Source organism: Ascidia mentula, chromosome 7 (genome assembly GCF_947561715.1).
Source record: "Ascidia mentula chromosome 7, kaAscMent1.1, whole genome shotgun sequence".
Lineage (NCBI taxonomy): Eukaryota > Metazoa > Chordata > Ascidiacea > Phlebobranchia > Ascidiidae > Ascidia > Ascidia mentula.
Window position 1 is genome coordinate 1,813,417 of NC_138572.1, and position 17,799 is coordinate 1,831,215.

The 17,799-nt window shown below is 38.4% G+C and overlaps 2 protein-coding genes across 2 annotated transcripts; one reads left to right on the top strand and one right to left on the bottom strand.

Annotated features, from left to right (window-relative positions):
- Positions 1-7,764: 7,764 nt before the first annotated feature.
- LOC145908278 (PAT complex subunit CCDC47-like) lies at positions 7,765-13,813 on the bottom strand. Its single transcript, XM_082995523.1, has 12 exons — positions 13,578-13,813; positions 13,202-13,299; positions 12,693-12,791; positions 11,739-11,896; positions 10,970-11,138; positions 10,476-10,637; positions 9,999-10,112; positions 9,842-9,927; positions 9,462-9,520; positions 9,253-9,359; positions 8,766-8,933; positions 7,765-8,079 (listed from the first exon to the last, which is right to left on the bottom strand). The coding sequence occupies exons 1-12, from the start codon at positions 13,735-13,737 to the stop codon at positions 7,999-8,001; spliced, it is 1,461 nt and encodes a 486-aa protein (XP_082851649.1). The 5' UTR covers positions 13,738-13,813; the 3' UTR covers positions 7,765-7,998.
- A 493-nt stretch (positions 13,814-14,306) lies between these two features.
- LOC145908892 (galactosylceramide sulfotransferase-like) lies at positions 14,307-17,098 on the top strand. Its single transcript, XM_082996213.1, has 5 exons — positions 14,307-14,407; positions 15,504-15,566; positions 15,649-15,766; positions 16,053-16,167; positions 16,251-17,098. Exons 1-5 carry the CDS (start codon positions 14,307-14,309, stop codon positions 17,096-17,098), a joined length of 1,245 nt encoding a protein of 414 aa, XP_082852339.1.
- Positions 17,099-17,799: the final 701 nt, after the last annotated feature.

A 17,799-nucleotide genomic window follows, 5' to 3' on the forward strand; every position in this document is an offset into this window, starting at 1 on the left:
AAAGTTTTGTTGTAAACGAGTTGCAAATAAACATCGTCTGCAAAAATATTCATTAAATATGTCCTATAGTGCGCAAGCAAACAGAAGTAAAATCTGTGTTCATAAAAGACAAAAGACAATCCACTGATCAACTGGTATCGCAGGACCTTTGGTATTTTTACATGTACTACTATAATTCACAAAAAAAACAAGCGTTTCTGGAGCTAATTATGATTGTGCAGCATCTTAAATAAAAAAATCAATGAGAATCAATCAAAATTTGACTAGAAAGTGGTCACAATCACAAGATACAGCGGTTTCCATACTTGTCACAAAGTGTTTACCACACAAATCAAAGTACAACAAGCAATAAGAAAATAAATTAATACAATTTTAAACATGTGTTTTTGATGCTAATTTTTGTTGTGTAGCTTCACAAATATCAAAATCAACACGAATCAGTCGAAATTTAACTGAAAAGTGGCCGCAATCGCAAGATACAGCTGTTTTTATATTTGTCAGAAAGTGTGTACCACACAAATCAAAGTACAACAGGCAATAAGAAAATAATTTTTTTGCATTTTAAACAAGCGTTTTTGAAGCTAATTTTTGTTGTGCAGCTTCAAAAGTGTCAAAATCAATACGAAAAAGTCGAAATTTAACTGAAAAGTGGTCGCAATCACAAGATACAGCTGTTTTCATATTTGTCAGAAAGTGTGTACCACACAAATCAAAGTACAACAGGCAATAAGAAAATAAATTTTTAAAATTTTAAACATGCGATTTTGATGCTAATTTTTGTTGTGCAGCTTCACAAATGTTGAAATCAATACGAATCGGTCAAAATTTAACTGAAAAGTGGCCGAAATCACAAGATACAGCTGTTTTTATATTTGTCAGAAAGTGTGTACCACACAAATCAAAGTACAACAGGCAATAAGAAAATAATTTTTTTTAATTTTAAACAAGCGTTTTTGAAACTAATTTTTGTTGTGCAGCTTCAAAAGTGTCAAAATCAATACGGAAAAGTCGCAATTTAACTGAAAAGTGGTCGCAATTACAAGATACAGCTGTTTTCATATTTGTCAGAAAGTGTGTACCACACAAATCAAAGTACAACAGGCAATAAGAAAATAAATTTTAAAAATTTTAAACATGCGATTTTGATGCTAATTTTTGTTGTGTAGCTTCACAAATGTTGAAATCAATACGAATCGGTCAAAATTTAACTGAAAAGTGGCCGAAATCACAAGATACAGCTGTTTTTATATTTGTCAGAAAGTGTGTACCACACAAATCAAAGTACAACAGACAATAAGAAAATAAATTTTCAAAATTTTAAAGATGCGATTTTGATGCTAATTTTTGTTGTGCAGCTTCAGAAATGTTAAAATCAATACGAATCGGTCAAAATTTAACTGAAAAGTGGCCGAAATCACAAGATACAGCTGTTTTTATATTTGTCAGAAAGTGTGTACCACACAAATCAAAGTACAACAGACAATAAGAAAATAAATTTTTAAAATTTTGAACATGCGATTTTGATGCTAATTTTTGTTGTGCAGCTTCACAAATGTCAAAATCAATACGAATCAGTCGAAATTTAACAGAAAAGCGACCGCAATCACAAGATACAGCTGTTTTTATATTTGTCAGAAAGTGTGTACCACACAAATAAAAGAACAACAGGCAATACGAAAATAAATTTTTAAAATTTTTGAACATGCGATTTTGATGCTAATTTTTGTTGTGAAGCTTCACAAATGTTAAAATCAATACGAATCAGTCGAACGGGAGTTCAAACTGAGGTGCAGAGTATTACGAGTTGCGAGCTGTAACCTCCATACCACGGCTGGTGACGGTAGTTTGGTAACCTAATTGCCCATTAAGCTTTCTTATTGCATAGGTTTTATCCAAAAATAACTCAGACAAGCCCAACTTCACGGGGTTCGAACTGTGGTGCAGATCATCATGAGTTGGGAATTGCAACCTCTACACCAAGGCTGGTGACGGTTGTTTGGTGAAATTATTGGCCTTTTAGCTTTCTTATTGCAGAAGTTGTGCCTGAAAACGATTTGAAGATTAAGGACAATGTAAAGACGTCGCAAACCGTCGCCAGTTGTGGTGCAGAGGTTAAAGTCACTTTCATGTAATGCTCTGCACCCGAGTTCGAACCCCGGTAAAGGTAACTTTCCCTATCACCGTCAAGTCACGTCGGGTTCGAATTATCCCCTCACAGATAAAATTGAACTGGCGATCCTCCTTAATACGGAGGTCTGTCCTGATAAACAACATAACGTGTCCTCCCTCGATAAATATCTTAACCTACCTTCATAACCGACAGCAAGGTAATAAATCCTGAAACAATAATGTGAGTCCCTGCGAATAATTGTCATATCTCGGTTCAACTTTCAGAGAGATCCGGGAATAACCCAGAACTGTAAAAAGATAACTACTCATATGACCTGTCCCGGTAATAAACCAAAGTATGTGTAATGGCCAGGGCCAAATTAATAATTATCACAAGTAGCTCACTTAACCTGTAGATCACGGTCAATGGTTATCATAACATAGTCCATCCCCCGGCAAGTCCCGACATAACCCAATAGCGTTAAATGCGGTATGTCCATTGTAGTAAGTCCAAGTAAGAAACCATAAGAGCAGTAGGTCCTGACCTCCCCAGTAATAATCAGAACTCACTCTCACCTCCAACAAGTTCCTCTCCAGCATCGTTGACGGTCAGCAAAACCCAAACCCGACCTAAACAAATTATCAAGAAAAAGTAAGGGGACATACACAATTTTTTCTTAAATTTTGGAAAATAATTAGCTGACTAATCTCCTCGTGCGCCCGCTTCTGAGTTGGCCACTTCCCTATGCCCCCTGATGGGACACTTGCCCCCTGGTGGGGCGCTCCCTGATGGAGCATAAAGTGTGTTTTCGAACCTCGGTGGCCAACTCAGAAGCGGGGACTTCTTAGCCTGACTAAACGCAGGGCTACCTGGCCTTGGTCCTTATCCTGATTTCAATGAGTTTAACGGGGTTGAGAGAGATAACTACCGAATTACTTTTACCCATCCGTGACAGGCACACACACGGAGAGGTGACACCAGCGTGAATTTAGTTAGAGTGGGATAAGTTCGAACCCGAAGTGAATTAACGGTTACCGGGAAAGAAGTATTAACTTTACCGGGGTTCGAACTGTGGTGCAGAGCATCAATAGAGGGGGGCGTTAACCTCTACACCACGGCTGGTGACGAATGTTTGATAACCTAATTGCCCTTTTAGCTTTCTTATTACAGAGGTTTTGCCCAAAAATAATTGGGACAAGCCCATCTTCACGGGGGTTCGAACTGAGGTGCAGAGCATTTTGAGATGGAAATTGTATCCTCTAAACCACGGCTGGTGACGATAGTTTGATGAACTAATTACCCATTTACCTTTCTTAATGCAGATGTTTTACCCAAAGGTAATTGGTACAAGCCCATCTTCACGGGGGTTCGAACTGAGGTGCAGAGCATTACGAGATACGAGCTGTAACCTCTACACCACGGCCGGTGATTGTAGTTTGGTAACCTAATATCCCTTTTAGTTTTCTTGCTACAGAGGTTTTATCCAAAAAATAATTGGTACAAGCCCATCTTCACGGGGGTTCGAACTGAGGTGCAGAGCATTAAGAATTGCGAGCTGTAACCTCTAAACCTCGGCTGGTCACGATAGTTTGATGAACTAATTGGCCATTTAGCTTTCTTATTACAGGGGTTTTCTCCAAAAAATAATTGGCACAAGCCCATCTTCATGGGAGTTCGAACTGCGGTGCAGAGCATTACGAATTGCGAGCTGTAACCTCCACACCACGGCTGGTGACGATAGTTTGGTAACCTAATTGCCCTTTTAGCTTTGTTATTGTATAGGTTTTATCTAAAAATAATTGAGACAAGCCCATCCTTCACGGGGTTCGAACTATGGTGCGGATCATCATGAATTGTGTGATGTAACCTTTACACCACGGCCGGAGACGTTTTTTTGCTGAAGTTGTTACCCTTTTAGCTTTCTTATTGCAGAAGTTGTGCCTGAAAACGATTTGAATAATAAGGACAATGTAAAGACGACGCAAACCGTCGCCAGTTGTGGTGTAGAGGTTAAAGTCACTTTCATGTAATGCTCTGCACCCGAGTTCGAACCCCGGTAAAGGTAACTTTCCCCCTCACCGTTAAGTCACGTCGGGTTCGAATTATCCCCTCACAGATAAAATTGAACTGGCGATCCTCCTTAATACGGAGGTCTGTCCTGATAAACAACATAATGTGTCCTCCCTCGATAAATATCTTAACCTACCTTCATAACAGACAGCACGGTAATAAATCCTGAAATATTAATGCGAGTCCCTGTGAATAATTGTCATATCTCAGTTTAACCTTCAGAAAGCTGCGGGAATAACCCTGAACTGTAAAAGATAACTACTCACATGACCTGTCCCGGTAATAAACCAAAGTATGTGTAATGGCCAGATTAATAATTATCACAAGTAGCTCACTTTACCTGTAGATCACGGTCAATGGTTATCATAACATAGTCCAATCCCCGGCAAGTTAAATGCGGTATGTCCATTGTAGTAAGTCCAAGTAAGAAACCATAAGAGCAGTAGGTCCTGACCTCCCCAGTAATAATCAGAACTCACTCTCACCTCCAACAAGTTCCTCTCCAGCATCGTTGACGGTCAGCAAAACCCAAGCCCGACCTAAACAAATTATCAAGAAAAAGTAAGGGGACATACACAATTTTTTCTTAAATTTTGGAAAATAATTAGCTGACTAATCTCCTCGTGCGCCCGCTTCTGAGTTGGCCACCTCCCTATGCCCCCTGATGGGACACTTGCCCCCTGGTGGGGCGCTCCCTGATGGAGCATAAAGTGTGTTTTCGAACCTCGGTGGCCAACTCAGAAGCGGGGACTTCTTAGCCTGACTAAACGCAGGGCTACCTGGCCTTGGTCCTTAGCCTGATTTCAGTGAGTTTAACGGGGGTGAGAGAAATAACTACCGAATTACTTTTACCCATCCGTGACAGGCACACACACGGAGAGGTGACACCAGCGTGAATTTAGTTAGAGTGGGATAAGTTCGAACCCTAAGCGAATTAACGGTTACCGGGAAAGAAGTATTAACTTTACCGGGGTTCGAACTGTGGTGCAGAGCATCAATAGAGGGGGGCGTTAACCTCTACACCACGGCTGGTGACGAATGTTTGATAACCTAATTGCCCTTTTAGCTTTCTTATTACAGAGGTTTTACCCAAAAATAATTGGGACAAGCCCATCTTCACGGGGGTTCGAACTGTGGTGCAGAGCATTTTGAGATGGGAATTGTAACCTCTAAACCACGGCTGGTGACGATAGTTTGATGAACTAATTGCCCATTTACCTTTCTTAATGCAGATGTTTTACCCAAAAGTAATTGGTACAAGCCCATCTTCACGGGGGTTCGAACTGAGGTGCAGAGCATTACGAGATACGAGCTGTAACCTCTACACCACGGTCGGTGATTGTAGTTTGGTAACCTAATATCCCTTTTAGCTTTCTTACTACAGAGGTTTTATCCAAAAAATAATTGGTACAAGCCCATCTTCACGTGGGTTCGAACTGAGGTGCAGAGCATTACGAGATACGAGCTGTAACCTCTAAACCTCGGCTGGTCACGACAGTTTGATGAACTAATTGCCCATTTAGCTTTCTTATTACAGGGGTTTTCTCCAAAAAATAATTGGCACAAGCCCATCTTCATGGGAGTTCGAACTGAGGTGCAGAGCATTACGAATTGCGAGCTGTAACCTCCACACCACGGCTGGTGACGATAGTTTGGTAACCTAATTGCCCATTTAGTTTTGTTATTGTATAGGTTTTATCTAAAAATAATTGAGACAAGCCCATCCTTCACGGGGTTCGAACTATGGTGCGGATCATCATGAGTTGTGTGATGTAACCTTCACACCACGGCCGGAGACGTTTTTTGCTGAAGTTGTTGCCCTTTTAGCTTTCTTATTGCAGAAGTTGTGCCTAAAAACGATTTGAAGAATAAGGATAATGTATAGACGAGGCAAATCGTCGCCAGTTGTGGTGTAGAGGTTAAAGTCACTTTCATGTAATGCTCTGCACCCGAGTTCGAACCCCGGTAAAGGTAACTTTCCCCTCACCGTTAAGTCACGTCGGGTTCGAATTATCCCCTCACAGATAAAATTGAACTGGCGATCCTCCTTAATACGGAGGTCTGTCCTGATAAACAACATAACGTGTCCTCCCTCGATAATATCTTAACCTACCTTCATAACAGACAGCACGGTAATAAATCCTGAAATATTAATGCGAGTCCCTGTGAATAATCGTCATATCTCAGTTTAACCTTCAGAAAGCTCCGGGAATAACCCAGAACTGTAAAAGATAACTACTCACATGACCTGTCCCGGTAATAAACCAAAGTATGTGTAATGGCCAGATTAATAATTATCACAAGTAGATCACTGTCAATGGTTATCATAACATAGTCCATCCCCCGGCAAGTCCCGACATAACCCAATAGCGTTAAATGCGGTATGTCCATTGTAGTAAGTCCAAGTAAGAAACCACAAGAGCAGTAGGTCCTGACCTCCCCAGTAATAATCAGAACTCCCTCTCACCTCCAACAAGTTCCTCTCCAGCATCGTTGACGGTCAGCCAAACCCAAACCCGACCTAAACAAATTATCAAGAAAAAGTAAGGGGACATACACAATTTTTTCTTAAATTTTGCAAAATAATTAGCTGACTAATCTCCTCGTGCGCCCGCTTCTGAGTTGGCCACCTCCCTATGCCCCCTGATGGGACACTTGCCCCCTGGTGGGGCGCTCCCTGATGGAGCATAAAGTGTGTTTTCGAACCTCGGTGGCCAACTCAGAAGCGGGGACTTCTTAGCCTGACTAAACGCAGGGCTACCTGGCCTTGGTCCTTAGCCTGATTTCAGTGAGATTAACGGGGGTGAGAGAGATAATTACCGAATTACTTTTACCCATCCGTGACAGGCACACACACGGAGAGGTGACACCAGCGAGAATTTAGTTAGAGTGGGATAAGTTCGAACCCGAAGTGAATTAACGGTTACCGGGAAAGAAGTATTAACTTTACCGGGGTTCGAACTGTGGTGCAGAGCATCAATAAAGGGGGGCGTTAACCTCTACAACACGGCTGGTGACGAATGTTTGATAACCTAATTGCCCTTTTAGCTTTCGTATTACAGAGGTTTTTACCTAAAAAGAATTGGGACAAGCCAGGCCTTACCGGGGTTCGAACTGTGTTGCAGAGCATTTTGAGATGGGAATTGTAACCTCTACACCACGACTGGTGACGGTAGTTTGATGAACTAATTGCACATTTAGCTTTCTTATTGCCGAGGTTTCACCTAACATTATTCGGGACAAGACCTTTTTGGCCGGTGTTCGAACTGTGGTGCAGAGCATCAATAGAGGGGGACGTTAACTTCCACACCACGGCTGGTGACGAATGTTTGATAACCTAATTGCCCTTTTAGGTCGCCTGTTGCAGAGGTTTACCCTTAACTATTTGGGACAAGCCCTTGTTTGCGTGGATTCCTGATGAACTAATTGCCCTTTCAGCTTTCTTGTTGCAAAGGTTTTACGTAAAATTAAAAGAGCGGCATGCGACTTCGGAGTCCTTGAATACCGACCTCTGCTCTACTGCCCGAAAATCAGGGCCAACATGTAGTTGCAAGAACTAGCCCTCTGGCCCCATCAAACGGAAGTAAAATGAACGTTAGTTTTTATTCCATGTAATTCGATTATTGCAACAAATGGCAGGACGCACACTATTATGACGTCACAACGACGTCGTCATTCAAAAAAGCAGATATTCTCACATCAAACCGGGGTTAAGGATGCAATACAACACCATGTGGGATGGACTCGGATTGGACAAACACAACGATTACGTCACAGACAGGTGGTAGGTTGGCTTTGATAGTGACGTCATAATTCAATCACATGGCCTTGACCTTGTACTGACGCCCTTTCATCATTTTCTTGTTCTTCTTGCTCATTTCGCGTTTATGGATTTGCTCCTGTGGAAATAACCAAGGTTTGTTTATTTGGCAACAGGGGGGAATGAACCCATTTGGTTCGGTCCTGTCTATTTCTAAGGGTGAAGGCAACTTAGGCAATCATATAATGATACAATTGACATTTTCGCTTTTGTTACATCCGCAGCACAGCAACCGTCAGTACCAATGGCATTAATCGTAAGCGTATATTTTGTTGAAGTTTGAAGAAAGTCGCATACGTTATTTTCAATTCAAAGCGAAAATCTGACGTTGGTCATAAAAGATTACGGCGGCGCGGATTTGGTTAACGAACCCTGCCTTGCTTGTTTGGTGTTATTTTGTAAAACTATACATGATGTAAAAGCTTTATAATGGACCATTTTTGATGCCACACATTAATTAGAATTTTGTTTTCGGTTTATGCTTTCATGTTCTATATGTTATCTACTGGCGCAAGTGTTGCGAGTTTTTTTTGAAGTAAGAAAAGGTAATTGGATTCGAACAACTTTTTTCTAGTTCATAAAATTAACTCACAAACCTATTTATTGGAATACAAACTACCGGAGTCATTTGATTTTGCAAGCACTGTCAAGAAGCCTATTTAAGTGGTGACCATGCAATATTACAAAAGCCTAATCACAATTTCGCATCTTTTAGAAAACTAGAAAGTGACGAAAACATTAATTATGGTGTGAAAAAATTCCTACATCGAGCTTTCTCTGCTTTTCGGGATCTTCTTCATTCATCATGCGTTCTTTCAGCGCTTTCGCCTTTTCCTCTTTCTTCAGCTGAGCAGCCTCTTGACGCTGGGCATGTGTTTGCTTCAAATATTTCAACATCACTTCCTGCCTGTGTTTTTCTGCTCGAGTTTTGTTCTGTAAAAATATATCAAACATGGAAGAAACATAGAAATAAATAACGGATCATCTGAAGAAATTACAATGACAAGACCACATTTATAACTTCAGCAGTGATCATCTACATTAAAGTTTTTTACAAAACCAACAACCTTAAGGCATCAAGATTTATATGTCGTAATGTAACACACAAGGTCATGCAAAATAATGTAAAAATTGCTAAGGCAGCCAATAAGGCGCCATAATTTTTCCAGTTTGAAAATTATAACATCATAATTTATTAAAATATGAAATGATGTAGGGTTAACAGAGTAAATGCATTATTTAAGATCCATACCTCTCTACTTAATCTGTATCTTCTCACTTTGTCCAAGAGGTAAACAGCCATTTTTAGCAGCGGTAGCATATGGGCAATATTATCAGTTCCTTTGCTTGGGTTTGGTACTATGAGGAAAAACACAATAAACTATTAATAATAATTCTATGCAGTACAATATCTGGCAAGTATGAAACGTAATTATTTGTAAAAAGGGTTGTTTAACTTACAGTTTAAAGTAAGAACAATCAGTTTTTCAGTTTCCGGGACTTTGCCAGGTTGTTCATCCCTACAAATGGAAAAAGGTGGTCGGTTGCTTGAAGCATGTTGTGACAAACACTCTTTGTAAAGCCACATGCAACACTGGCTTGGCAGAATCTATTAACTGTCAGCACCGACCGCATATTTTGCCCTTAACCAGAAACTATCTAATACATTTTGCATGTACCTAACAAATCATTAACTGTTCAAATCATATGAAACATTTTAAACATATTTATAAACACAAAAACGAATGTGAGCTTAAAGAAAGATGCCTTCAAGTTTATACATACTTGAATTAATAAAATAAATGAATTAATGTAGCCAGTTTTACAACATAGTAACTTACTGATCGGTTGGTTTCTGGCCAGAATATTGATCAGAAATTAGCAGAGACTCAAAGGTGGCTGGATTGTCAGATAAAACTTTCATGACCTAAAAAATTACAACCTTAAAGCTACTATTAAAAACATTAGGCACAAAATTTTTTAAATATGTCAGTTTACCTTGTTGTCAAGTATTGCATTGGGTACTTCCCCATAAAGTTCAGATAAAATACAAAAATCAGAAGTCAGGCCATATTTGTCAGCCGGCTTCCATCGCTCAATGCAATATAAACTCTAAAAAAACAAATATTTACAAAGACAGTGTTTCATTTCCTAGAATAATTTCTGATTCGATTCAACAATACTTGTCCCAAAAACTTCTTATTGACATTTAACTTTGCACAACACGAGTTTTTGCAAATACTACTTACACTGTTTTACCAACATCAAAGTTTGCAAAAACAGCTATTGAGACACAATGAAGTGTTTTGCACAAATATATGGGTACATCCTGAAGGCTGCTGCATAGCAACCAAAACATTGTTATTTATAAATATTAATTTGCCAGAAGAGCCTTCTTGTATTGGTAACATGCATGCAGCATCAGTAACAAATTATTTTGCAGTAAATGTTTCAATAGCAAGGTGGATAACTTACCACATCTTGTAGAGTTTTTTGAAAGTTAACCACACTTTTCTTGGTACCAACACAAAATACAAATGGATCCATTTCTTCCAAACTTAAAGAAATTGTAACTTGTTCGCTGGTCGGGTTGATTCTTTGAGAAATAATGGAAATCAAGTCTTGGCGCTTTAGCAGCTATAAAACAGAAAGTAGCGTTGAAATGGATTTTGGTAAATAAACACATTTACTGGTTTCAAGGTAATATAACAATGATTCTCAAACTTTTTCACATGCGAGCGATTTACTGCGCTTGCCATACCAAAATTATATATCTATGCGTTCTCACATGTACAATTATCACTGCATGAAAACCAACTTTACATGTTACTTGTTTCCATTTTTTCCATAAAATTATCTTTTTTTTATGGTTTTGTGAAGCTCATGGAAACTTAAAACGACACACCAGGGACCCATGATGCACAGTTTAAGAACCAATTATATATAGTGCTAAAACTGTTTGCTTGTACTTTTATTTCCACCAGCATTCCTTCGCAGCATTGCCTTCCTGAGCACCACAGGGTGTAATTGTGTTCAGATTCCTTGTTCAACTGATGGGTGCTTTCAGCTTTCTTGTTCTGAGGGTCATCTCCAATTAATTCAAACTGACTTTGTAGAAATTCAAGGTGATACTTCAACCTGTAAAAGATTTTCAGGTAATAACTGAGTACAGAACCATGGCTCTTTGAAGCAAACTAGGGATGTCAAATTCCCCTTGTGTTGTTGGTTATAGATCACATTGGACAGACAACTGCAAATTATCATATATATGAGTCCTGTGTGCAGCTCAAATGAAACTAATTACAAATAATGATACAATTGAGAATGAATTTGAATTGGCACTGTTGCCCAAGTCATGCTATATGACATAAATGAGTTAAACATAGTGAGACAAACACCACAAACATATCATTCTCTGCAGGATCACCAGTCTAACATAACCTCAAGGCTGAAATTTTGTGGTCATTTCAAGCACGGGTGCAAAATGTGCAATTTGACCAAATGTCTTTCCAATAACATCATCCATTTGCTATGACCAACCCTTATTTTATGCGGTTCCTTACAAACTTGGGTTTTAAATTTGGTTCTGACCTAAAGGTTGAGAATCACTGATCTAATGTATGGTAAAGAGATCAAAATAGGATTACAGAAACACCTGGCAACGAAAATATACATCCTTCCATTTAGGAATACCGTCATTAATAAGCTTTGTAAATAATAATAAAACAAAATACATACCAAGCAGATGCTATGTTTCCATTCTTAGTCTTGCCAATAAAAAAGTTAACAAGATATACGGAGAGTCCGGCAACCATTAAAATTTCAATGAAATATTTGTCCCAACTTCTGAGGTGCAATGGAACTTTGGCAATTTGTAGTTCAGGTTCAGATTTTCCCTGGAAAATACAAAGGCTAACTATAAGCGGGTATAAACTGGGAAGGTTTCATAAAAGAGTGACACAAAACATTTTGTTTATTTTAACAGTTTTTACAACACATTGTGATATGGATCCTGATCAACACCCTTTGTGAAATATTTTTGTCTGTTTTAAAAGATAAATAAAAACAACTGTAAAACAAATTCCTGTGAAAATCAGGAACTCTTTTTGGCGGACCTAAAACCGTGTTGTGCTTAAACAAGCCATTGTTTCCAACACCGAGCAGTGTTACCAAATTTTGTATTTTGGAATAGCACAAAATAACCAAAAACAAAATGGCGACAAAAGAGTGCTAGCTTTAAGCAGGAGGATCAAATGTTATCCAGCACAAGAATGTAATTACATCGCAGAGAGCGAAATTATGATTTTTTGTTGCGAACCACAACACCAAATATGTTACAAAACAAGTGCAATTTTACATTATCAACAATGCGCATTTTGGTCATGCAGATTGTTGCAATAACAAACAGTTTCCCAGTGGGTAAAGTTAATTAGTTTAGTTGTTAAACACATTTAGTGGTTGGACACGCAAATATCACACATGTACTTCTTTAAGTTTGAAACTGTCAGCGCAAGAAACACTACAGGTACTACCGCAAAAACTCAGATCTGAATGTTTATTACTTTTGAAATTTAACGTTTATGTGGCGCATCGCACAAATGTACGCTACAGTTAACTTTCAGTTACAGCACTAAGTAAATGTTTGTTAATTATAAGATGAGAGAATAAACACAATTACAATTTTCCACCAACCTTTTTACCCCTTTTTCCTTTTTTATCATTCTCCCAAATGGTATCATCACCCGGCAGTCCCTCAAACTCATCGGGATCAAGAGTATCAAATTCATCATCCTAAAAATTACTAAAGATGTGACACACTTGCCTTTAAAGGGTTTGTTGAAGTCCCAAACATTTTTGACACAAAGGTAGTAAAAAACACCACTATTGTTCAACTACAAACAGGAAGTTTATTATTTACAGTTACATAAACATATATAATCTTGCCTTATATTTTAGTAACTAACAAAAGTATATATTTCACTACCAGATTTCATTACTAGACACTACCAGAGGATTTTGTTTCGGCGATTGCTAAGTGCTCAGATAATCGTAATGTATTTCGTATGTTAATGCATTTGTTAATTAAAATAGTGCAGATTACCCGTGCGACATTTTTTTCCAATCTAGGTTAGGCTACACAAAGTAGACCCAGGCAACATTTCACGCAGATCAAAAAGAAAATGCATAGTTGAAGGTTTTACCTCTGTTTCCACCACAGCCTCATCTTCCTCATCACCTTCAGTTTCTTCATCAGAATGAACTTCTGCTTCCGTTACTGGGTCGTCATCTTCTTCAATCACTGTGGAAATAATCTTTGTGTAAGCAAACTTTTAGGTCAATCAGAAAGTTTGCATGTTGTACTGTGGAGTGCTTTTATGGGAATGCAAATTGAGTACGGCCAATAGTCAATGCTTGTGGTTACAGTGAAACTATTATCAATAAAAAATGGATTAAACAACAAAACCAGAGCATATATTTAATATTTATTGTGTTGTCCATGGACATTTACCTTACACAAAAGCCACAATCATAACTGAAAAATAATTGTAATAGTCATTTTTTTGACAAATGACTTACTTTCAGCATCTTGGTTATTGCTCTCTGTGTTTTCGTCAAAATCTTCAAATTCGGCAAACTCGTTGTCCTCGGTTTCAACATTTCCATGTTGGCTTCCACTTGAGTCTTTCAATGCGACCAGCAATAACAAACAAACACAAATATACCTTACAGCCGTCATTCTCGGAGAAAGCAGGTTGACGCAAAACAGAACTCCTGTCCAAACCCAGTTCAACCAACGATTATGACGTCGCCTTCGCTTGTCGCATGTTGTCGTATTTTTGTCGGTACAGTCATTTTCGCTCAAATTGGATGACCGGAACGTTAATTGACGAAGAAATACTTACATTTTATTTTCTTTAACATGTGTAAATCCAAATGCAGCATGCAGCTTTACAATATCAATATACGTGTCTTATCTTCAAATACGTTAATAAAGTTTGTGCGTAGGTTTCAGTTATGTACAGTAATGTATATTGGTGCACGATTACCCCAATTGTTTTGCGGCGTCGACAGCACCATCCGGTCGCCACACAATGAATGGGAGAAATGAGAACAATAAGTTAATGATGCACATACCCATAACTACAACCTATGTAACGGTTTAGAGTTTGCCTGTGCGGTGAGCTGTTATTATTTTTTGGGTGTATTAGGGAAGCTGCGTTGTAGTAAAGAAATATATTTAAGCTGCGTCTGACCATGGTTGCAAATTCCGGTGCTGCTAATGTGTTGAAATCCTATGTTAACGTAATGATAGTCGAGCAAAACATAGCAGAGCCAAAGATGTTGATCCTGCAGCATATTTATTACAGAGCAATGCAAGCCAGTGCTATATTGCGACTGATCCTTACGTGAATTTATAGCGCACTTTGCGTATCTGGAACATCCAGACGCTATACAGCAGGAGAGATAAAACAATTAAACTTGATATGTGAATGCTGTGTTTTTGGATTTGGCTTGTGTTTGGTATTGTTCTGTTTTTATTAAAGTAAAGCGTCCACCACGAGAAACCAATATGAGGTAGGCTATTTGCTTTAATGCTTGGGATTTGTACCAGAGTTCAGGATTTGCTAATTTAAGGAGACAGCGTTTATAGAAAAAGGTTTATTTTTGAGCGGACCTTATTGCTTGAGCAGGAAATGTATTAAAATCATCTATTATGATGGTCTTGCATTTTATAATCTCACCAAATATAACGTTGTAAAGAACACTTCGTCTAATACACATTATATTACAGAGTCACACATGTTAGAAAATTTATGAGGTTATTCGGAAACAAGCACGAAAATGCGTTTCTATCTGTTCAGAGCATTAAAGTTTTTCGTCATTTTCTTGATGCTTAATGTTGCAATGTATGTAATATCAGCCAATCTGTTTGCAGCAACACTGAATGAAATGAAAAGGTAAATTTCAGCCAGGAATTTAGTAATAGAAGGCAAATCTGGTGGTGCTTCCGCGTACATATTCCACTGGTGCTAAATTTGAATAAACATCCATAGTAAGCCTGCCCTTACATAATCAACTTCCATTGACGAAAAATGATTCATGAGCCCCTCGGTACCTCACCTTGGGGAACCATGGACCCAAGTTGAGAAACCCTGCTCTAATTTGAGAAGTCCCGGCCTGTATGCTGAAATATGACGACCTAAAATTCAAAGTTCAAGATCATGATCAAGCTATACAGTCACAAAAAACGCGATAAGATAACATGGACATACAAAACGTTTGTTAACTCATTACAATCTACATAATACATAGCATAAATATAATACCTTAATTGCCCATTAACAGTGCCCCACCTTGACAAAACAAAATGGTTTTGTTCAAATTTCGGTCAGAAGACATTGAATTTCTGACTCTGTGTTTGTTAGAATGCTATATTATTGTTTAAGTTTGTTGTTTGGTATAAGTAGCACATGTAATTCATCAGTGCACTTTGTTTTACAGAATCGACAAATCAACTGCAAGAGTCATATCGACAACCTACGAAAATCGCGTCTTTCCCCAAAAGTGAGTTCTCGATTAGTTTTATGTGAAGTTTCTGCGTTGTCCACACGTGGAAGAAAACTTTGAATATTATTTTCCATTTCAGTTTCAGTCAAGACATTGGAAGTTTAAAATTCGCTTCAAGCAACAAAACCAAAAACTGCACAAGACAAAATAACGTCATGTTCCTTAAAACTCACAAAACGGCAAGTTCAGCCATGCAGGTAAGATTATCAACAGTTTGACGCCAAATTTAAACTTTCTGTATAATCTATACAAAATTTATTTAGTAACGCGTAAGTCAATTTACCTTGAGCAAATTAAATTCATATGCCATAACAAATTAAATAAATAGGGCACAAAATTTTTTACCACTGCTTGATTCTTTAACTATTATGCAGGTATGATACGTAAATAACAATATACTCAAAAACAATGCTAATTTTAATAACCCAAAAAATTACTTGATAAAATTGTTACGTGTGCATTACGTATGGCTCTTGCTTTCAGAACATTCTGTTTCGTTACGGCAGCCATCACAATCTTACATTTGCTCTTCCAAACAACAAATACGATTTCTGGTACCCAAAACTGTTTCAATCAACGTCCGTTCACAATCCAAATGGCAAGTAAAGTACCTACAACTATTTAACTAGTTTACGTAATAGATTTCAAACTTGAGTGAAAAGAACAATGTTTCACTTGCAGGCATGAAAAACTTTAACATACTTTGTCACCACATGCGGTTCAATCATAAAAACGTTAAGAAAGTGATGCCCGACAACACTTTCTACGTTTCTATACTTCGGGAGCCAGGAGCTTTATTTGAGTCGACGTTTGATTATTTTTGGGGATTAGTTCCTGCATTTAAGCATGTCGATAGAAGGGAATCCCCGGAAAAGTGGTTGGACAACGCGGAAGAATATTTCAGATCTAGTCCTCGCAATTCGTATTGGTCCTTGGCGAAGAATTCCCTAATTTACGATTTTGGTTACGACAACTTGAATGAAGATTCATCTTACGTAGAAAACGCAATACAAGAAATAACAAAACGATTTGATCTAATTCTTATCGCTGATCACTTTGAAGAATCCATGGTACTGCTCAGCGACGCCCTCTGCTGGCCACTGGAGGAAGTTGCTTCTCTCAGCTTAAACGCAAGACCTCAAGTGGGGACTGATCTGGCATCAAGATCACGATTAAGTGAGAAGGCGCGACGGTGGAACCGCGCCGACGCCGCTTTGTTTGACCACTTTAACGCCACCTTATGGCAAAAGATTAAGTCTTACGGAATTGATCGGATGCAAAAAAAGGTGGAGGAATTAGAGAATATTAAGAGAAATCTTACAGAGCTTTGTATTGAGGGAGGAAAAGCAGTGGACTCGTCCAAGATGAAAGACCCGTCAATGTTGAAGAATTTTTGGAAGCCAAAGGGTGTTGCAATGAAAGGATACAATTTACGGAAAGAGGCCCAGCAAAATTCTCTTTGCAGGGAACTTGTAATGCCCGAAAATGCATTTGGCTACATGCTGTTTGAAAGCCAGCATAAAACGTGATTATTTTTAAGCATTTCCACGTCGAAACCTAAAACCATGTAACAAAGAAGTGGATATTATACTATCCCATACAAGACCGGGTCGCCAAACTGAGAAAGTTTTTATACTTGGCCATCTTAGTTTTGTTTTGAACTTGGCTGCGATGCCAATGAACCTAATCTTGTCACAAAAGAATCTTTGCTTATATCTCGAATCACTTTTCCATGAGAAAGGTTTGTTAACGCTTCATTGGATATCTTTTTATTCTTGTTGATTCCAAGCATGTGTTGATTTTGGTTTATCCCAATTTTAGTGTCCCCTTCCTTGTTATGAATTTATTATCCCGAGACAAACACCATACGCGCCTTTTTCTCGGGTTAGTGCAGGTTTTTGGCATTCGTTTTAATTCGATAAAAATGAAACTTTAATGCATGGAAAGTCTTTTATGCTTGCACCGAAACTGCACTCTTTAATTCCCGAAACGATTTATACTTGCCTGGATAAATTATGACAATAACAGTTCTCGCATGCTTGGCCAAATGAATTTGATTTGAAGTATTTCCAATGTCAACTGCAAAAGTTAAAATGCATTTCCAGATGACTTTGTAACCGTCAAACAAAATTCTAATGCAATTCATATATCAATGAGAACGGTTGCTATTGGAAATGTTTAAAATAATTGTTGTTGTTCTATGTTTGAAGCAAACTTTCCGTGACTACTT